At 39.8% G+C, this 22,817-nt stretch overlaps 1 protein-coding gene across 2 annotated transcripts in view; it reads right to left on the bottom strand.

Moving 5' to 3' along the window:
• Window positions 1-2,755: 2,755 nt before the first annotated feature.
• The window catches only part of PTCHD4 (patched domain containing 4), an 88,018-nt gene continuing 67,956 nt past the window's right edge, over window positions 2,756-22,817 (bottom strand). For both annotated transcript variants that reach the window (XM_026059424.1, XM_026059423.1), the window contains exon 3: window positions 2,756-4,389. In XM_026059424.1, coding sequence (XP_025915209.1) covers window positions 2,756-4,389 — 1,634 coding nt within the window. The remainder of the gene's footprint in view (window positions 4,390-22,817) is intronic.

Below are 22,817 nucleotides of genomic sequence, written 5' to 3' on the forward strand. Positions count from 1 at the left end.
CTTGTAAGGTATGATTCATTTAATCCTAATGCAAACTTGTAAAATGGGTCAGATGAATCTCATCATAGAAGTGTCTGTTCCTCTCCTATGGCCATAAAAGAAGCTCAGATATAAATATCTACATTGTCAGTGTCTAAAGTTAGATGAGAGGAATACCAGCTTTGATGACTTTGGAAAATGCTACTTTCTTCAATACAATGCGTGCCGGAGATCTCTGGGATACATCTGGGCAGTACAAGAGGACATGAGCAACTTTCACAGAGAGACACAGAGTGCGTGTGAAAAAGGGAACCTCCAGAAGTGACACCCCGGGATCACAGTTATGCTGTAATAATTCAGTTTTTGTACAGACAATGGAGAAGGGAAATGTAAGACGAGGTATGGAAAGCTTGTTATTCATAACTGACTGTTCTAAAAAGGATGGATATTGCACAAAATCTTCAAGATGCAAATCCAGGTCAGTAACACTTTCCAATTAGAGACACATCTGAGCCATATTCCAACATTAAACACCCCTGCTTATAAATCTTACTAAACTATTTAGATCTTAGCTTTACACAACTGGCCCTGGGATATGTCGGGTCAAACTAGTAACCTTGATGTAGATACATCTGAAGTTTAGATCGGGATTTAAACTTTGGAAGCTTTGTCTATCTAGAAAGTTCTCCTTTCTCTAAATCCTGTTGCATCCAAAAGGTCCTTTGAACTATTAAGAGCTTTGACCACTCCTAGAACACAGAGGTCATTTTTGGCAAATGATAATGGCAAAGTACAGAAAGTACAGAGAAGAGGAAAAATTGCATTCCTTGAAAACAGAAGCAGCTAATGAACATTAGAACCAGTGTTCAAATGGCTTTTTTTGTGCGGCAAGTGAACTTACCCTGGCTCTCCCTAAATATGAAACAGTAGGAAGGGACAGGAGATGGCACAGAGCAAAGAATAAACTTCTTGCAGAGAGCTTTTTTTAGTGAAACATATGTACATGCCCTCATCAGCAAACTTCTCTGCAGATCTGAGACTGAGTTAACCAGCCACAAAAAAACAGGTATATACATTTTGGAAGGCAAACAGCTTCCAGACATCTTTTAAAGGAATCCACAAGTAATACAAAGTAGACAAACACTCCATATACTGATATCTTTACATAGTGTCCTCATGGATACTATATATTCAGGAAGACATTGCTCATATAGGTGATGCTATGCCATATTCCAGAGAGTAGAAAGCAAGCCCTTTTAAAACACCAAAAGGGGAGATGGACATGGCAAGCTCCAGCGTGGGACTGGGCCAAGAGCAAACTGAAATGGCTAGATCTCTTTTCATCCCTCCTCTTGCGCTACTAAGCTGTATAGTTTACAAAGCAGAGAGAGTCATTCATAATTCTTTACAGTACAGTTTCTAGTGTCATGTAGTAACTGCGGATTTACTGCACTTCTCTATGAAATTTCAACTGCCAGGACAAAGCTTTATGTTGCAGACAATCAACACTCAAATATTTAGGAATAATAATAACAATAATAAAGACATTCCTCCCTCACCTCCCCTTCCCACAGGGGACCTATCTGTCTTTTTACAGGTAGCGGTTTGCTCAGCCCCATGAGAAACTTAACAAGTTCTTTTTTGTATGTGGCAAGTATTTGACTGATATTTTGCTTAAGGAAGGGGAAAATCCCACTTCCTGCAGCATATTGCAGGGACCAGCAAACATATTCCTTTGTCCGTTGGACCAAATATATAATGCTAATATGGTGCGGGTGCTCCAGGGCTGACTCAGCTATTCCACGATCACATTGTTATGTCTGTGATATGCCACCCAACATTACTTATAAAGCAACTGCTTGATTAATATTCAGTATTTAATGTTAACACTAAAAACGTAGGGGTTTGAAGTGTTACACTGCAGGAACTGCAAATACTGTTGCAGTGGTAATGGCCTGGGTTAGTCTCATGAGTTCTATTAGTTCAAGGGGACTTTCACAGTTCAAAAATACCAAAATGTAGGTAAGGTGATGACCAACAGTTGTGACCACTTGGGATAAAGGTCATAAGTCAGTGTTTAAGGAACTAAATATTAGGTTTCCAAATGGCCTATGATTACTTCTTCTCTTATATGAACAGCACTTCTATCACTTGGCAGTATAACTTTGCCATCTAAATTCACAATAACACTTTAATTGTGGTGTTATAGATACACATGGTACACTAGAACTGGGAAGTACTTTGGCTTAGATTGTTTTAAACACCTACTTCCCAAGTGCATAGGTTTTGTTTTAACCAACTTGCCCAAGAAAATAAGGAGAAAATACCATAGCATTTTTTAACTCTCTTGGTTTTGTTCCCTTTTCTCAGTTGAAATGTTTATGCTTTTCTGTGGACAATTTTATCAAACTGTTCTGCCTTTTTCCCTACTAATACCTTAATGGTAACTCTTTTTTCACTCCTGCTTCAGTCTTACATGTGACAGATCAAACAATTCCCATTAGAGCTACAGTCTGAGATTCAGGAACACTTAGTGGCCAACAGACTCTTCCTTAGTGGAGAATGAGGATTCAAAGGAAACATTTGATATTATTTTTACTTTCATTATTTTTGTTAAAAAAAGTTTGCACCTTGATGTGTCATGAATACCCCTTCTTGATCTTCCTTTGCCTTGTCAGACCTGGCCAGCACAAGCAGCTGAGATCTTTGCTCTRTTTTCCCTGCATCTCTGTGCAACGCTTTTTAAAAAGAGAATATATATTTTTTTCTAAGCCTTTCAGACTGCTGTCACATGATCAGGATTCTCCTGAATCTCTATGCATTCAATCTCTTCTCGTTCCTTCCTTTTGGCCCGTTTCTTTTTCTTGTGGTGCTTTTTGGAAGGTGGGAAAAAGGTTAGAAAGACGGGCAAAATAACAAAACAGTGCAGAAGTGTGCAACTGCCGGCAAGCAGCAAGCATTTGAACAGTGTGAAGGTCAAGTTAGAAGGCACAAAGAGAAGGGGGACCAACCCAATAAGAAAAGAAGTAACATTTTGCAAAATGGCTGTCCCATGCTCTTGGAGGGAGTTCTTTATACACTGAGTTCGGGTGTGCTCCGTAGCTAGTACAAATGTATAAAGCAGGGGTGCACAGTGATCTATGGCAAAATTCAAAGCGTAGATAAGGCACAGTATAGAAATGCAATCCATGTCTACATTCCATAAGGTCATCAAGCCAAGGACACCCAGCTCTATTGAGGTGACACTGAGAATTAACCAGAAATTTCCCAGAGGATGGATAACCAGGAAAAAGGTCAGTATTAACACCAGCAGGATGCCAAAACCAGAAATCAGGACAGGCATAGTTACTGATAAACCATAGTGGTCCATGAAGACAAAGGTAGGATTGAACACAATGAACTTGATGCTCTGTATAAGAGAGAGGGGCCTTAACTTCTCCAACAATTGCACCGCCTCCCTCTGTGTGTTTTCACTAGTCCTGGCCACCAGGTACAAACGAGAAGCAATTATGTTGTTCTCATCTCCAGCCTTGGAGAAAATGATGTCATTTTTGAAGTGCTGGAATTCTGGCTTTTTTAAAAAGGAGCTCTGGAGGATGCTGATAAAGTCACTTTTGTTGGTTGCAGTAATATTACCCACTCGAAGGTACTGGTAATACTGTTCAATCCAGGATACTGTATTGAACCCCTGGCTAAGTGTTTTTAGGTCTTCTTGCACAGTGCCATTCCAGTACTCCAGAGGTTCATAAATGTAGAAGCCTATCACTGGGCTGTAGTTGCTGAAATACTTTTGCTGAATGAGGGCATAGGAGACGCTTGGAGACTCACTGGCTAGAAGGTTGATAATATTGGCTCCATCATTAATCTGTAAGCACCCCATAAAGGAGAAAGAGGCATAGATGAGATATAGTATTACCACAAATGGCTTGACATAGATGTTGGTAATCCACTCATTGTAATGCTCTCGGAGAAAATGCTGGATAAAGTGATGCTGGTACGGGTTGGTCTCATGATGAGAAGTATGATGATGGCCGTCATTCATCATAGTCTGGAACCACACAGGTTTCCGGTCCAGGTATTCTGCTGAAGGGATTTTACAGCAGAAGATGCTGTGATAACGGTTCTGCTCCAACTGGCCAGCAAAGACCAGGCAGGAACCAAAGAAAGAGAAGATATAGAAGTAATTCAACAGAATGGAGACACACATATTCTGGCAAAAGACTTTTACAGCTTCAATGTTGGTGAAAGGGCTGGCACCCATGCCAAAGGCTATGAAGTACAAGGAGCTTGTCATTGTATAGGAGACCATGACATCCGAGTAGGCATCTGCTACTCTATCCTTGAATGGCAGATTCTCTCTGGTTCGACGCCATCCTGAAAGAAGTTCAAACACTCCTTTGGTTCCATGACCTGAAACGATAAAACAAAAAATATATATGTGTATATATAACAGGGGGGCACATTTTTTCATCCTGCAGCAGTTAAAAAATTTGTCAACTAAGTTTTGTTATGATTTTCTTATCAGTTAAACAAAAGCAAAATGCTCACACAGGTCTGTCTAAAGCTAGACACCAGAATTCATATGCAGGTGCTTAAATAAATGGACTGATGTTCTGAGATTCTCCATGTTCGGCATCCCTGTCCTGAATGATGAAATACGCTTTGAAAAGATACTCATTGATTTTAATAGCCATTGAATTAATTCCCAAATGAACTGCCTATATAGGACTAAGCAGGATATCGTTTAGCTTAAGTTTAGGGTTCATTCTTGAAATTCCTTGTGGCAGCCTACTGCATCTTTCAAGGTTTAAGGGATTCATTTTGACACACTTACTAATGCAAGAAGCAACTTCCAGAGTATAAATTAATAGTGTTACCTGAGAAGTGAGTAGGTGTGATCAAGAAATGAACACCTTGGTTCTTGGTAATGAACAAAGGAAAAAAAAATACTGTTATTAAATATACATAACCAGAACATCTTGTATAATGGTTCTCTACCTACTGCGTGAAATTGGAAAGCCTCAGTCGTTGTCTGCAAGTTTCCCTACTTGTCCCTACTTGACATGATGGTGACGTAGAATACAATATTTGCTAYATCATTAGTCCACATTAACTGTCTGGAAAGCTTATGCTTTCTTCATGATCATGTCTCTCTGTCTCTRTCTCTGTCTCAGCTATCAAGAGCTCCTCCTGGTGAGGTGGAATTCCCTCGGAAGGAGGACATTCAGAAAAGAGTCAGAGGTGGTCAGTGCTCCAGGAAAGGTTCTTACTTTGTGTTCCATCCTGAAAAGTATTTTAGGGGTATGATCTTTTATTTTAARTTGAAGCTTAATATAGATTTACTCATCACAGTCAGAATCCAGGAATTCTACAGCTATTAAGTTTTGGGACAGAACTATAAAGTTAAAGCTAAACTTACTCGAAAAGGTTTAACTATTAAAATAATTATTCATTGTATATATATGTATATACATACATACATAGGTATAATTTATACTTAGAATATATATATTCTTTTATTTTCCTGTAGAGAATTTCAAATTTGGGGAAAAATAAAAATTAACACACACAGAAAAAAACATAGACAAAAGTATTTGCCTTTCTGTCCATCCAGGACAGCATGGGTCTCTTGTGGGCCTTGTGTCATATCTGTCATCCCTGAGCTGATAACTTAGATGTCCTAGGATGTCTCAAATAGTACTAGATATGGAGGAGATCTGAATCACTCCCTGGATGTCTATGTGTTTACATGTGTGCTTCTGAAGCAGTCATCATAGGCTCCCCTCATCTTCAGTGAAAGGGGAAAAAAAAMCAAAATAGCTTCTAGAGTTTTTGACCAAGTGTAGATCCCTGCTTTAGGAGAAGGTGAACTGTTAACTTCCTCCTTATTGACTATCAGGTGTGATTGTCTTGGTGTGGTGACTGTCACACTCACACTCTGTGTCAACCTGAGCAGGACACAGGTTTCCTCTATGGAAAAGGAAATAGAGGAATGCAGGTAAGATGCCTCAGAAATGGAGGGAGAATCAGTCTGATATCATACAGACTGTTTTCACCATAAAGTCATATTTTGTCTTATGCTGAAGAATGATATGATGAAAAATTGATGATGACCTCAGGGGCTGGGTAGCTGCCAAAGTTCTCCCACCTTCTCTTACCGCAGCCTTAAGTTACAACATAGCTATTCTGTCTGGGGCTTCCTTAACATGAGCCAACATGCAAAGGTTGGCAGCCTTAACCTCAGCATGATCCCCCAGGAAGGATGAACCCTCTAACTCCCACTCCTACCAATTGAGAACCAATTGTCAGTTCTCAATCCTCTGCTTTTTAAGCTCTCATAACATCAATCTCATCCAAAACTCAGTGATATCAGTGGAAAGACCCCTATGCYGTTTTCTGCACTTTGGATCAAGCCCTGACAAAATTTTGGACAAGGTAAGGAGACACCCCACTGGGCAGAGGAAGCATTAGAAACAGCCCCTCCATCCCTCAGTACGCATTCAGTCTGTGTAAAAACAGCATTACATGCAGCAAAACAGGAGGTAATATTCTTGTAACTAAACCAAAAATATGACAGCAGGAGATTTGCAAATAATGAAGTGTGTAATAGTGAACAAAAAATTTGTTGAGTTTCTCTTTTCATTTAAATTGTTTAGATTTATACAGCTACTTATGTTGCTCAAAGCAGACTCCTGACAGCCATTCTAGATGAGGAAAATTACAGCATAAGCTGTCAAGTTCTGTGAATGCTACCTGTTTTACTGCAAATAGCATCCCTAGTGAAAGATAAACACACAATGTTACAGAAATCTTGCAGTTAGCAAAAAAATCTTTGTGGAAATGTTTCCGTCTTATGAATCAGCATCTTGCTTCGGGAGGGACCTTGGATTTCTTGGGAAGTTTAGGGTGAGTCAGTTCAAATTCCCAGGGCATGACATTCTGGCGCACTGTCACATTTAGACTGTCTAGCAGAAAAACTGGCTCCTTAGTCTGAGTAGAGTTACAGAATCCAATGACTTGGTGCAAATTTATCTTATATTTAAAGCAAGCATGTAAATACCCTCCAGTGTGTGGACCATGCTCGCTGGTCATCAATAAAGACAATTCTGTTCCAGTGCCCATGTCCTGGTTCTGTTTAATTTAATGGTATAGACGCTGTGTTTAATTCTATTTTGGAAACACTAGGATACAATGCTTTTCCTCAGATATCTGTGCTCACCCCCTTTCCATATACCAATTGATTCTGGATCATTCTTTTTCAGATGTTTCTGCTGAAGATCCCTCTAGTATCTGATAGTACCTCTTGACACTTGTTAATATCCCATTTGTATGACTATAACACTTTTTCCTTTCCCACCCAGTTTCTGATATTCCTCGCCCCTTCTCTTCCAGCTTTAGGCACCCCCTCTTCTTTCTTTCTCTCTCTCTCTAGTTCTCTTTTCTTTTTCTCTTCTGTTATGAGGAAGTCCGAGGGAGATGAGCAGTAGCACCAGATTTGTGCTCCAATAGGGGTGGCGTTCCTCCTGTCTTCACTTCTCAATCAACCTCTCTCACMGAAGGCAGAGTGATCATGCTGAGCTCCCCCCAATTTCCAGGTGATCTCCTGCCATCTAGGACTAAGGGAAACTGTGGTCTGCAGATATCACATCGGGAACAATTATCTAGGGTCTGGATGAGATTTTGAAAATGTCTTTCTTCTCCAACCTCTCTTCTCCCTTCAACAACAAAACTGCAGGCACATTAGGTCAAACTAAGGGTTGCTCTACATGTGTCTAGCTGACCTGACAAAGAACAGGGATAGATTTTTAAGAAAAGGGTATTGGAAGCAGGGCACCTGTAGAGTCATTCCTACCCAGTTTAGCCTCTGTGATTTTGGCAGTCAGGAGTGAAAGGCCTGCCAAAATCAGCGGCTGCATTTGCAACGTCATGTTTGGAGACACTGATGGACCTTCATGAGTTTATCTAATCCCTTTTTGAATCCACATAATTGTGGGAGCTTCTTGTTAGGAAACAGAGCTAAAAGTGAATCATAAAATCAAATAGAAAACCCCAAGAGTTCGGAAATGTTAAAATGGATAGACTGGATCACTTTGATGTTTTTAAATCAGAAAATTGTCAGAGCAAGACTTTTCACACAAACAGTTTGAGTTATGATGAATGGGCACTTTCCAAAGAGGCCTTAGGTGAAGAAATGCTCTACCAGCTCTATCATCAACTTACAGTAGTATCGACTTTTTCTCTGCTTATTACATAATCTCACTCATCTGCCAACCTGTGAGGTTATGTTCACTCTTGCATCTATACAACAGTTTTATTCTTATTCAGTTTTAAACTGTAGTGTATCAAGTTCTCAGCAATTTGTGCCTGAGTGCATTTAATCTTAAGGTAGGTATATATTGACTAATAAAAAGGTTCTTCCTTCTGAAACGTGTATACAAAGACTACCCAAGAGTATACACTAATGTGTGTGCAYCAAGCTGTGTTAAAACTGAAGATTAAAATACTATTATAAAACTCTAGATTTTTTTTCTAGTGGAATGAGTAATATTTTAAGAAATAAAACATTGATATTTGCAATCCTCTTTGAGGATGAAACCTAGCACTGCTTTTCCTATTATTGCACAAATGTAAACTTTCTAATTATCCACCCTTTCCAGAAAACTTCCTCTGTATCACACAAAAATGGGAATTGGGGAATACTGTGCAGTATTTCCCTTGCTCCCACTAGAAGATCTGGTGATGACATTCAATATGGAGATTTCAGGGATTTGAGAATGCTTTTAAGAGGGAAGGGAACTCCTACCTTTTTATGCAAAGCAATGGAATTTTCATTTAAATTTCAAAACAAGGAACATTTTCAAGATTTAGTATTATGGCAAAAGTCATATGTTAGTAGAGCCCTGAAGATTTGCTCTCCCAGGCATTGCCTTCTCATTGCTCAGTGGGGACATCAGCTTTGTTTTGTAAGACAGATAAACGAAGCTCTGTTTCTCATCTTCAGATCACAAAGCACAGCTAGAAGGCACAACAGCAACAAAGGGGTCCAGATCCTGTGAAATCCAACATTCGGCTTGTGCATACATGTGCAAAACTTCTGTTTTTACCAGATACATATTTGATGGAACGACTACTTTATCACTAAAGATTCTATATGGACCCCAAAAATCTTTCCTTGACTGGTTTTACCACATCATCACTATGTTATCAAGTTTTTCAGTCAGTATCTGTTCTTTTCTCCAGATGAGCAGGTCCATTTCCCTTCCCCACAAAGGAAAAAAAACCAAACAACTTTTTTGTCTGCATTGGACAGAAGCTAATATTTTTCTGACCTTTCCAATGATTCAGACACCAGAGTCAGTCTGTGAAATTCTATTCCTTCAGCTTCATTGCTAATATCACTGGCAAAATTGACAGTAGAGTTAAGTTCACTGGGCAGTTCTAGGAAGTTCACAGGGGCCTTGGTTCTGGGTCAAAACTGTCAAGTTTCRCTAGTACTAACATGACATGAACAAAATACAGCAATTTTGTATTTGCCAGACAAGCAACAACCTATGACTACTAGAGAAGAGAGAAGATAGACAGTTTAAGTCCATTATTTTGGGGAGAATAAATAAGGGAAGCTGCAGAGAAGATGGAAATATTTAAAGCTTTTTCTGTTTCAATCTTCAAAACAAAAGATTAGTTATGAGCACATATTTAATATAAGTTTTAGGAGGATAGGTATAGAGACAGAAGAATCACAGAATCGCAGTACTGCAGAATTCTGTGAATTGTGATCGGAAGGGATCTCTGGAGAACATCTGGTCCAATTCCCCTGCTCAAGCAGGGTCAGCTAGAGCAGGCTGCCCAGGACCATGCCCAGCCGGGTTTTGAATATTTCCGAGGATGGAGATTCCATAACCTCTCTGAGTGAAATAACAGGTTAAAGACCACTTAATTCAATTAAATTTATTCCAGTTGGAAGAGCTTGGAGAAGTTAATCAAATAAAAAACTGAGTCAAAGCAATCTCCAAACTATTAGCAGTTACCTTAGAGAATGCGCATAGATGGGATGGTCCAAGAAGAATGGAGAGGGCAAGCATAATATTGATCTTCAAAAAGGAGGCAGTAAAAGACCTACAGAATTTAAGGACCATCAGCTTAATTTTTATCTCAAAAGGTAATAGAATAAGCAATAGTAAACTAATTTATAGTCACTGAGAGGATAAGAAAGTGATCAGAAAAAGCCAATATAGATTTATCAAAAACAAATTATATAAATTCAGCCTAATTTCTTTCTTTGAAAAGTAGCTGGCATAATGGGAAAAGGGAGGAAGATATCTCTCTTAATGAGGCTATTAATACCTTTTTGGCATTCTCACAAGCAAATTAAAAGAATACTGTCCAGAGGAAAAAAAATAGGAAATATGTATCCAATTAGTTGAAGGAATGCAAGAACAAAGTTGTTGGGAATGTTTTTTCAAATTGGGGAGGACATTTCAAGGGAGATCATGTCAGAGGTCCACGTGGGGCCTCGTTCTATTTAATATTTTCAACTAATGATTTGGACACTTACAGAATTTGTGTGTAAGGCTAAACTGGGGAGGAATGCAAACCCAGTGTAGAGCAAGATTAGAATGTAAACTTGGAGAAATCATCGGAAGTCAGTAAGATTAAATTTAATGCAGACAAATGCAAAGTGATAAACTTTGTTTTGGGAAATCAAATAAAAGAAATACCTAATAAGCAGTAACAGTCAAGACAGAAGCAAAACAGATTATTTAGGGGCTATGGTGAACTGCAAAGGGAATATGCCCCAAATATGCTTTTGTTGAAACATATACAAAGGTTATCTTAGCCTGAATTAACAGTAATAACATATAAGATTTTGGAGGTAGTAATTATGCTTTTTCTGGTATTATGGAGGCATAAGCTGGAGTACCGTTTTGAGCTGGGGCATGATACTTTTTAAAAGATGTGGAAAAAATGGGGTGAATGCCTTGGGGAATAAAAATGACAAACAATATCTTTGTTGTGAAACATGAAAAATACAAAGAAAAGCTGAATGAATTGTTCTGTTCTGTTTTGTTTTGTTTTTTTTTCCCCTACAGACCAGAATGCCGATGGGGACTCCCTAGCAGTCCTTCAACATGAAAAAGGTTGTTATGAAGAGGACAGCAATCAATTATTCCCCATGTCCACTGGGAGGAGGACAAGATGTCATTGGCTTCATTTGCAGAAAAAAAGATTTAGGTCAGATATGAGAAAAAGAAATCTTTCTTCCTCTAAGGATCATTAAACACTAGAACAGACTGTCTAAGGAGGTTGTAAAGTCTTCTTCATTGCAAGCTTAAAAAAACAGGTTAGACTAATAAAAGTCAATGGAGGTCTAGGTATGTCCTATCTTAGTGCTGTGAGACAGACCCTATTTTGATTCCTGAGGTTTCTCTCACCTGTGCATTTGTATAATCCTACCTAACTTTGACCAAAAACATTACTTAAGCCTGAAAACCAGCCTACCTTTGATACTGTCTAGAAAGAAGCATGTCTGTTCAGCATTTATCTGTTGCTTTTGCTGTAACCTTTAAACCCTTTGGGCTTGGAATTTCATCTGAATTTATCATTCAACTTTACATCAAGGCCCCAACTGCCGTCAGAAGCCACTAGGAACTTTTGGAGGAGGGGCTGGATATTGCCAGCCTCTGTAAACCTTCTAGGAAGGAGGACCAGCATGACACTATGTACTCTTTTGGGTCAAGGCATAAGGAAGAGGGTTTGCTTATATGGGTGATAACTGTATAAATCCATGTTGTCTCTACTATGTTTCAAACCAAAACTGAAATGGGCTGTAATAATGAACTGTAATAGGGYTTTCAATAACAGGAAAAAATCACAGGGCTTTTAATCATAGGAAAATGCCATTAAAGTTAAATGCCTAAACACAGTTTTACTCTACTGCCCCAGGAAACCCAAGAATTATGTTCAGTTTTCATTAACAATCACACATGTAATCTTGCCATATAYAGGGAGGACAAAGACTGCTTTCTTTGAAATCAGGGCGGTGGGTACTAAGTACATTTTTAGTTTAAAATTCTCTGCTGCTAGTTTACAGGAAATGACCCTTCCATTATTTTATCTAGAATAACAACCTATGGCTTTCTGAGGAGGGGGTGGGAAGTCATGATTTCTTCCCTGGGAATAGACGAACAGGTCACATGAAAATTTTTTCTTCCTGAACACTAGTGAGCCCAATTCATCTCCTGGGACATCTGAGCATGTTTCAGCTAATCGATCCCTATAATAGCAGGGGCCATGGCCATTAGCAGCATATTGACATGACCTATTCGCTGTCTGACTAAATGTTTTGAGCCAGTATGGTCTATACGGGTGAAATTTAACAGCCCGTGGTATTCGGGAGGGGAGGCTAAGTGATCTAATATTCTCTTCTGGCCTTGAACTTTATGAAACTATGAACTTATCCAAGCCTATTGATTTGAAAATACATCATTTTAGATGGTTTAGGCTCACACAATCCCTTTTTTTTAAAGAGGAGAAACTTTCTGTTTCAGCAATGTAGAATTCATTTGCTCTTCTGCTTAATCACTGATGTTACTACTCCCACCTACATTCAGGAAACTAAAGCACAAAGAGATTAAGTAAATTGATCATAGTCACACAGACAGTGGTAATTGTTAATTAAGGTACTCAGCTGGGCGAGGAATAGACCTAATTTTATTTGCATCCATGTAAAATGCTATAATTTTACCAGAAAATCAAACTTATTTGAAGAAAGATTCCAGTAGAAGATGATGGAAAAACACTCACTAATAGTATAGTGAAATACCAACATTTTATAGTACCCCTTAAAGCCAAAGTCAAAAGCTGTGCTCTCTAGCCCATCATCATACCAAACTGGTTTCTTTCTGTCATGTCTATTCTCCATCAATCAACTTCTCACATCCATTGTATTAATTTTCAGGTGTAAAGTTTGGCAATGACATTGCAGATTTACCTGAAAAGTAAGTTTAAGTACACAAAAACCTCTTCACAAGCATTGACCCTCCCTCTGCCATGAAAGTTAATGATTTTTATATAGTTTAGACAAATACCAGAACACTTGCTAGAAGATTTTCTTGACTGCCTGGACAGGAGCTGATTGTGTCTTCCATGGCCAAGGACCATCCACTTTTCAGCAGGGAAGAAATAATAGAAAGAAAGTTTAAACTACTGCCATGTGAAGAGTCAATAAATCCTTGGAATCCTTGGTGCACAAGGAAAAGAAGATCTGAAGCTTAGTAGGACCTCAGGCAGCAAGATATACGAGGAAATGTGTACCTTAATCTGGATCTTCTTCCAGGGAGGCATATCTCAGGACAATGTATTCAGGCAAGAGGGGGACCTTGACCAGAAGGTTGATTAAAGATAAGAAAAAGATGGAGTACTTCTGGTAACAAATCTAAAACATAGGTACTAAAAGCATGGCTGTCATCTTATTCCTCTCTATATACCTCTAAAATGATTGTAATTTGATTGTCCACCCAATTGGATTGCTGTACATATCTTCTTTATTTACTTTTATCTTAGCTGTTGTTCTGTGTTAGTGGTAACTTCTGTAATTAAGAGGGTCTGATCATGCAGGTGAGGGACTAAACCACTCTCACAGTGGTTAGTTGTTCAGTCTCTTCCCACAATCTTAATATAAGATGTGAAGCAGTCTCTCACCCTACCTTAAGATGCCTGGGATGGTTCAGATTTTAGGAGCAGAGGGTATAACTGTGGAAGCAATGTCTTCTGCTTGCTAGTGTTGTCCAAGGGGAAGAGATTCCTTGAACCATAGGGATTATCAATAATATTATAATATCTGCATCTTGTGACTATCACTTAGCTTACAGCAACAAATATGAGGAACAAACTTATAAAGGTCAGCTGATGAATCTCCTGCAGAAATTTTGTTTTGACTGACCATATGATTCCGTATCACATTTGAGACAGGACATTTTGTGATTATTTCAAGGCTGTATACAAAGAACATCTAAACAGAGAAATGAAATCATTTTTAGATACATTCTCCTTGTGATGCTGTGGCAGGTGTGAGTTTTCCCATTTGAGCTAACTGGATTTATACAGACATGCTGACAGAAGAGTTTACACCCGTCTGTGCCTTTCCATCTTGAAAAGTATGCAGGGTAGAATTGTTCTTTTAAACCAGAAATCCGTATCATAATAAATTGGCTAATTTACAGAACTGGGCTCTATAGCAGGAGTGCTTAATGTAGTGCAATGAAACCCCAGCCTGCTGAACCGCACATCTTTAGCGACAAGGACCTCCAGGGAAATCTCCAGTGCCGTGCAAGGGTGTTGGCATTGCTAGATTTTAGCACTTTGGGCAAAAGGACTTGAAGCTATTGGTAATATCATAAATGAGGTTTGTTATGCCTAGTAGATATTCCTATTTCCTTAACAGTATTTCTGCCAGCCTGTGACCACATGGCAGGCCTGCACATATCAGTGTCTCCCAGGTCCTCAGCGGTAGTGTCTCCCTGGCGCAATGCGAACCCCGTTAAGAAAACAACAGCTGCAATCCTGAGGCGCATGATGGGGCACTTCTGATAAACATACAGACTATGACTGATGCCTTCATGCGTGCTCCAGCTGATTGCCTTTTTTTCTGTTTGCATGAGCACTTCCAAAAGCCTTTTAAATAATTCTGAGGATTGCTGATGAGACCAAAACATAAAAGAGTTAGTCTCCTCATGGGCATTTCAGTGGAGCCTGACTGATTGCAACCCTGTCAGTGTCAGGCTGAAAAGCAATGAGGAAAGAGGCAAACATTAGTTCTGTCTTGTGTTTGCTGTATATTGGCACTTCACAGCTCAGTATCAGCCTAATGCTGCTCCCATCAAATGATTGCAAACTCCTTAACCACAGCCAGAGCTGTAGATCTCCTTGCAGTCACTACAGCCRGAGACTGACTGCTTCAGCCTAACGTTATCTATTTACATGACTCTCCCACTGAAAATACCTCTCTCTTGCCATTGGTTAAAAAGGGAGCTGAAATAACTAGGCTAGTCCAGAGAGCCTGACTTTTAGACTGCTAAAATTACATGAGATTAATCCTATCCTCTGTCTCCATCCTGATTTCTTAAATCCTCCTACGGCAGAAGAAAGCCTATACAGAGACATATACTTGTAGAACAAGAAAATGATGTAATGAAATACCAATCATAGCAGAGTCCCTCTGTTAATTTGCTTTCCAAGATCCTGAAGAATGCCAGTCTGTAAGTTACATTAACACTGATCTTCTGCTATTTTGAGAACACAGATGAAAAATGATGGTTCACTTGCTCTTTTGGTCTTCTTTCTTTTAATGCTCCCTTCAGCTAACCAGCTGCACAGTCCTCGCCAGCCCCTTTCGCTATCTTTTCCTCCACACCTTGAAATAACAAAGAAACCCAGACGTGAGCATGCAACAGTGACAACTGGGCTAAAGCGCACGGTGATCATTTACTTACATGTCACATCCCTTCTCCCCATCCTCAGTCTTTCATCGGTTTCTGTTTCTCGTATCGCAAACCCTCCAAGACAAACACTGTTACCCTGTTTGCACAGAGACCAGCATAACGGGACCTTGATTTGATTTGAATTAAGAGTAATTAATGCTAACATGAATTTGGCATCTTTGATTTTGAATCTTATTTTATTTATGGATCYTTCTTTTTAACAAGATCTTTCTAGAGCTACACCACCAGCAGCCCTGGGTAGAAACCCAGGATTTAGCATTGGAGGTGAGCCAAAGAMCTGCCAGTCCAGAAGCGAACATGTTTCTAACTGAACGGTAGTGACACCACTTTTTATTCAAGGTTTGTTTCCCATAGTTCATTTTAAGGTCACATTTTACAGCCTTTCATGCCTAGAAGGTCATCTTTTTTTTGCTAGAAAGATCTGAAATATTTAATAGCAACTCCCCCCACCTCCACCCCATGCATTGAAACAGAACTAAACACAGAAAACATTTCAATGGATGTGATTAATCATTAAACTGCACAGCTTGTTATGTGTGATTTACGTTTGAGCTAATATATACTGTTTGCAAATTGTATATAAACTTGGAATCCCACTTAGCTTTCTGCTGTGCTTAGAAATGAATTAAAATGCTTTTTTCTTTTTCTCCTCTAAGTATTTTAATGAACAGTGTAAACAAGAGGAAATTGCTATCCGTTGACAGGGATCTAAGTGAGTTATAGAAGACAAGGGAACTAATTTAGATAAAGCTATGAATGAATTAATTATTTATTCATTTATGGTAAAAATACAGAATGGATTTGTGACACTGATCACAAGTTTTGTTTATGAACATGATATCTGACCAGTAACATTCAAAAGAAAATCAGATCAGTAAGATGCCAGTGAGTCTCAAAAAATGAAAGTATGCATTCTTCTACCCAGAAGAAATACTCTAAGCTTGGATCGTTATAGAAACGACGAGTTTGGCTTTTTGCTACTTTTTGGCATAGAGAGAGCAGCTGTGTGTTCTTCAGAGAAAAGCAACAAAATGATTAAAGAGCTGGAGCAGCAAATAAAGGGTGTGAATGAATAATTGTCTGAAAAATGACCAGTGCATTTGTATGTTTGAGAAAATGAAGATGGCACATGCGTTTAAAGTAATGGGATGAGTTTCTGTAGCTACCCATGAGACTTGCATAACATTTTCCACAATGGGATACGATTGTGAAAGGGGAAAATTTTTACCTTTCGGTGATGAGATGCATTTGGGCAGTCTGAAGTTTCTGAACTGCAGGATGCCCGAAGGGAAGAAGAATAACCAGAAAAAAGATCACCCTTTCTTTCCCTAGCGAACCGGGCACTATCAGGGTACAACTGTCCCTTTGCTTGAACAGTCGGAAGCTGGCCTGGACAGAGCTTTATAGGGATTTATCTCCCTTTGCAGGGGATATAGGCAGACTGATAGAGGATATGTGTCCTATATCCTTGAAGGCTAATGGAGCACTCTCTGTTCACACTGGCTGAAGAGCTATCTGGTCCTGTGGTTAGCTTGGTTTGTTGGTTTTGTAATATATTAAAGAGCGTGAGTACTGCATCTTGGCCGCGATCGCTCATCTGAGATTGGTACATCAGGGTCAGCTTCTGGCTGAGAAAAGTGGGAATAATTTTTATCACAATAGTTAATGCAGACAAATTCAGAAATTATTCCAGCTGGGGACACTGTGGTGCAGAATGCCTGCTCTTCTCTCAGCCACTGAGGTTTCCACCAAAAACTAGTAAAAACACACCTTTTCTGCAATGGAGAGAGAGCTCCACGCTGAAGTGAAAGAGCCCATCTGCTGACAGGGTGCTATTTTTAACAACGCTGTTAGTGCAGGATTTGCTGACATTTGTTTACTTCGGAGAAGGGATGAAAAGGCAGCGCGAGGAGGCAATGTTTGCCTTTTGCTTCTGTTTGCTGGGTGTGAAGAAAACACAGAGCACTGACTCAGCAGCTCTTAAACGAGGAAGTAAATTTCCCTTTCCCCTTCCCAAAAAACCACGTCCGAGTTCTGCATTGCACAAGAATATGGAGGGAGCCTGATCTGCTGCTGTTGCCAAGTCCAAGACAGCGTTCAAAACCCCGGCGAGAGGTGCACTGCAGAGCCTGTCTTCGCGCTCCCCGCCGGAGCACTGCAGCTCTGGCTCAGGTAGACCCGTCAGCAGGGTTATTCGCATGGGGAAGCCTCCTCCACTGCGAGCCATGTTCAGCTGCAGGACGGAGGCAGCTGCCAAGCAGATGATGCAGCGACGGGGCTGCTGCCCTAGATTGCGATACTAGATTGCTATTCATTGCAATAGCTCTGCGGAGGCACAACAGCCCTCTCAGATGTTCCCAGCTTGTCCCTATAAATCTACCCTACGGATCATGGCTTACAGATCCAGGATCTGTAGATTACACAAATGCCATCAAACCATCAGCTATGCAGGGAGTGGTGGATGGAGGAAGGCTGCTAGGCTGTTATACTGGTCCTCAGCATGCCTTCGCATGGGCAAGAGACCACTTCTGGACATAAAAGTTTACTCTCTACACTGCTAAACAAAGAGTGAAAAGCAATGAGAGAAGAAGTGACTCATCCAAATGACTGGAATAAAATCCTACCGATTACGTCTCACTATGCAGCTATATTGGAAAATTATAACCACAACATATGGATGCTACAGTGGCTGCTCTGTGACTCTCAGCTAGGCACATATCCAGATTGTTTAAAAAGCTCTAACGCTATGTCATATGGGTGGTTCAGGAAGTTAAGAATACTCGCATAAATTCATGGAGGAGAACTGCATGGAGGGGTCATTAAATTCAAAGACAACAGGTCTGGCCCTGGAAGCCAGTGAGCCAGGAAGCACTGGAGTCTGGAGACTATTCTGGGAAAGTGTGACTTTATGCTTGCTCTGCTGTTATACCCATTTTTAAGCATTCGCTATGGGCTACCATCAGAGATAGGCTGCTGAGCTAGATAAAACCCTTTGGCCTGAATCAGTATGAATGCATTTATGTCCCTATGTATATTCATGGGACTGACCGCATTAAAATCCATATGCACATGAAGAATGGATTAAAGCTTTGCAACTCTTCCTACCCTTAATTCTGGCATATTCTCTCCTCTGAGTTTTTTGACATTACTAACTTTAGTCTTAACACCACTTAGAAGCCTGTCTTTGAATTTATATGAATACTTGCCTCGTTCAGTGCGTGGTTTCAGGTCCTATTTACCTTCAACATTTGAATACTGCACTGAATATGAATAGATTCAGTTGCTGTGGGGTGATATGGTGGTGTCTGCATCCATTCCCACATGCACTGCATACATTAATGAATATCATGACCTCTGTGAGATTGTTATGGGTACTACCCCAATTTTGCAAGTGAAATTGAGGCAAAATAGAAACTTAAGCTTAAAAATATCACCGGGATCTGTTAATGTTCACTTAGAGCTGAACAGGCCTTGATGTTCTCGTGTAACACAGAACTTTTATGGCACTTAATATGCTCAAAGCCTGGTGTCAGTCAATATATGCATATGTCATACTTCTGGGATTCATATTTTGGGTGTTAAACCAACACACAGAAAAAGCGAAACACTTAACAAGTAGGTATCTGTTAAAATATTTTGCTTTCACAGTTTTGAAGAGGCAGGGTCCTGCTTTTTCTGCAAGCCCTAGACCCCTTCCCTTGCCACTTTTCAGCCTTTTCAAGAGGCAAGGCTCCCACCAGCAAAAGCCTCCTTCGCCTCACGGCTCTGATTCATCCCTCAAGTCCCCGGCCACACGTCCCTGTGAAGAGCTGAAATCAGGCTGACAGATTCTTTCCCAGTTTTGTGGTGCATGGCCTCATCTTCAAGTTGCTTCTCATAAAACCCAGTGAGCCTTCTTCTCATGGCAAAACTCCCACAGACATCTGATATGCCCAATGTTGGCATTAAAAATATGAGTGTGCTAGCTTCTGCAAGCCTTAAAAAAAAAATCCTTTCCCAGTTAGGAGCACTTAGCGGCTCCTTAATATATCTGAAACCTGGCTTCTAGCAGTGTGCCCAGCAGAGTATAATTAAGCTTTTTGCTTAATCATTACTCCAGCAACACTCAGTGTAGCCTTGAAACAATATATGAGACATGGCTCCATTTTTGGGGGGTCCTTTTTGCTAGGGATACCAGAAGCACTGGGTCAGTCAGTTTAACAGTCCACCCTTTTCAGATTATTATTTTGAATATTTGTAATTTCAGATGTGAATAATTTTGAACTTGAATTAGTTTGAATGTGTGTTTTCCTAATAACTTAAGGAAGAAAATGGTGGGAAAAGGACTGGAGAGGGAATGATTTCTCCGATTAATTTATTGCTGTGCATAGGTCTCTACAGGGTTTGTTCAAGATTCCTAAACCACATCCACACTAACGAATTAAATTGTTCTAGGGTTCGTCCTCTGTCACTAAATCCAGCTTGTTCAGCCTAATCCATCACTAAGCTATTATACATCCTTAACCTCCAGAACAGAATGGCAACATCCAAACCCTAATTTGTGCCTGGAAATTATTTGGGAAAGTGCCAGGGACAGGCCAAAAACATGCCAGGGAGCATGCTAACATTTTAACAGTATAGGCAGTCACATGCTTGGCCCTGTTCAGCTTTTTGATAAAGGCTTTAGCCAAAGGGTGACGCTGTTCTGCCACTACACCTGCACAAGAACTACATCCGTGCTGAAGCTCCTTGGCGCTGTTGAGGCACCTAACTTTAATATYTATACCCATAAATATGCGTGAGGTGTCTTAATCCCTTTGTGGAACTGGGAGAAAGCATAATATACTAATTCGGTTTATCTTTCTTTTATAGGGATAGCTACACTTGTTGAAAGTATTTACAACCACGCTGGTGGGATGGAGATGGATTGCCTTATTTTATAGTGCAGCTGGCACATCGCCAGCGCAGGCTTTAGGACTTGAACCCTCAGATACTCTGAGGCTGTGACTCCCACCTTGCTTCATGCTTGTATTCATTTATTTCTCTGACCATTAAGAAAAGGCAGAGTTTTGCGCAGTAAAAGAAATAGGGGACCTGACACGCTGATTCAGCTGCTCTCTTCTCTAAAGAGACTGATAAGCAGGAGATTAAGCCTTATAGCAAGCCCAGTGTTGTGAAATAAAAGGAGGAATGAGAAAAATGCTAGATCCAACTGCTTCAATCTCTCTGCTTTTAGTGCTCTTTAAAAATTGTGGCAGTGCCAGTCATTGCAATGGAAGTAAAACAGAGATAACCCGAGGCCAGTCTACAGACCACATTTAATTGCTTGATAGCTGTAAATGAGAGACTTAAAAAAAGCTGGAAAGAAGTTTTTTCGTGTGTTAGCCAAAGAGCTTGCTAAGATCAGAAGAAGGAAAATGATAATCTGTACAAGAAGCAAGGTAGTAACTATTCTCTATGAATCACTGATCTCATAACGTGCTTCTCTTTATATTACTTTTATGTCAGCAAAGCTTTATGAATAGCACTTAGCAATGTGCTTTCAGTGCATTGAATTTACTCAGAAAGGCAAATAACAATAAATATAAAATGAACAAACTATATATATAAATCACTGCAATTTAAATGTGGGACAGAATGCAAAGTTATGTTTTGTTTTAAAAAGAGATTTTAAGATTGTTTGCCTCCTACAGGAAACTAGGTATCAGTTTATTTTAGACAATTGATTCTGAGAATGTTGCTCATTCATCCAAACTATGACATTGCAAATTACTGTTTCCTTTCAGTTTTAAAGAACTAAAAGTGATTTCAGATGTTGTCGTGAGTTATCATTATAAGACTGAGCCAGAAATTTGTACAGATTCATTCTACCTCTCAAGCTGGTAACTGAGTGTTATAATGGTGTTTTCATTCATAAGGCTTCAGCAGTGCTGTGAAAACTTATAGGATTGCTAAATGTAAACCAGAACACTAGGCCAAAAGTTAAAAACATAGCAGCGAGGAATATTAAAATTCATTTTGTTGTAACAATATTAGCTGTAGCCTGTAAGATGTGCATTGTGTCTTCCAAAGTGTATTTTTCAAGAGAAGAAGTAAGTTCCTAAAACAAATGTTTACCCATAAAAATAATGCTAGATAAGCTACATCTTGCAACCTCTTTTTAGATATAATCTTATTCCTACATATGTAGTGTTAGTATTAAATATGTTTTTTACCTTTCTGTGGGAAGGTRTAAGCTTCATGTAGCCTTGCTCTTATCATAAATGGAGTTGTGCTCGTAGAGTACCAGATTATTGCTACCTCTTACAGTTTTCTCAGGATTTGCTCTTGCACTAGGGATTCTTCTAACAGCTCCAGTTTGTGGTGTCCTGTGACTGTGCCAGAATCCTGGCTCTCAGCTGAGCAAAATGAACTTTTCAACACTGATAGTTTGCAAGGAAAGCCCCCAAAGTCTGACCCCAGAGTATTAGGAGAGCAGAAGAAGGTTACAAATATTACCCTTTTTCCCTCTTCTCTTCCCCTTTCCCAGTCTTAGAAATTTAAAGCCAATTTCATGATGAATTCTGTTACAAAAACTCTCACTGTATCGAACCTTTTTCTGGGCACAGCTTATTTGGAAGCACTTCTCTTGCATCTGGATAAATTCCAGTAAACTGGAATTACGCATTCCCTAAAGGATCTTTTTTCTAAGTAGAGACTCTATATTGTCTTAAAATTTGTCTATGAAATGAAAGAGGTCTCCCTCCTTTAACGAATCTGTTTTCTCTCTTGAATGTTGGTTAAGTAGCAGACCAAACAACTTCACCTCAGCTGCTATGATTTCAGTCGGTAATGGCTCACAGAACCCATATAAAGTGTTTATCCGCTTTATTCAGTACTATTCTCAATGATAGAGACTTACTTCACTTTTCATCTTTTCTTCCCCACAGCTATCTTCCATGAYTACCTCGGCAGACTCAATTCTTGCTTTCAAGCTGGAGTTTTTGCCTGGTAACTTTGGAAACCTACTCTTTTGCCTGTCAGTGCTCCAGCTAATAGCTTGAGCCTGTTGGCCAATTTCAGTCAAATTTAGCTTCAGCGAGAGCCATCAGAGACAAAAGTTTTCTGTGAGTCTCACAAGAATCAGGCGCTGATTCGAGGCTGTGGGTTTCCTCAGTGCCTCCTGTCAGGACAAGGCAGGGAGGGAGCTTTCCTCTTATTTACTCTGCCCAGTAATGCCTCCTGGCCAGCCAGCATGCCCATACCAGCCAGGTATTTCTCTAAATGAGCTACAACATCTGCTCTAGATGATTCACTACATCACAGGAGGAGAGGGGGAGATGTCTGGACTAAAGATGGGTGTGACATCAAAACATTTGT

The sequence above is a fragment of the Apteryx rowi genome, unplaced genomic scaffold (genome assembly GCF_003343035.1).
Source record: "Apteryx rowi isolate R43461 unplaced genomic scaffold, aptRow1 scaffold_157, whole genome shotgun sequence".
NCBI lineage: Eukaryota > Metazoa > Chordata > Aves > Apterygiformes > Apterygidae > Apteryx > Apteryx rowi.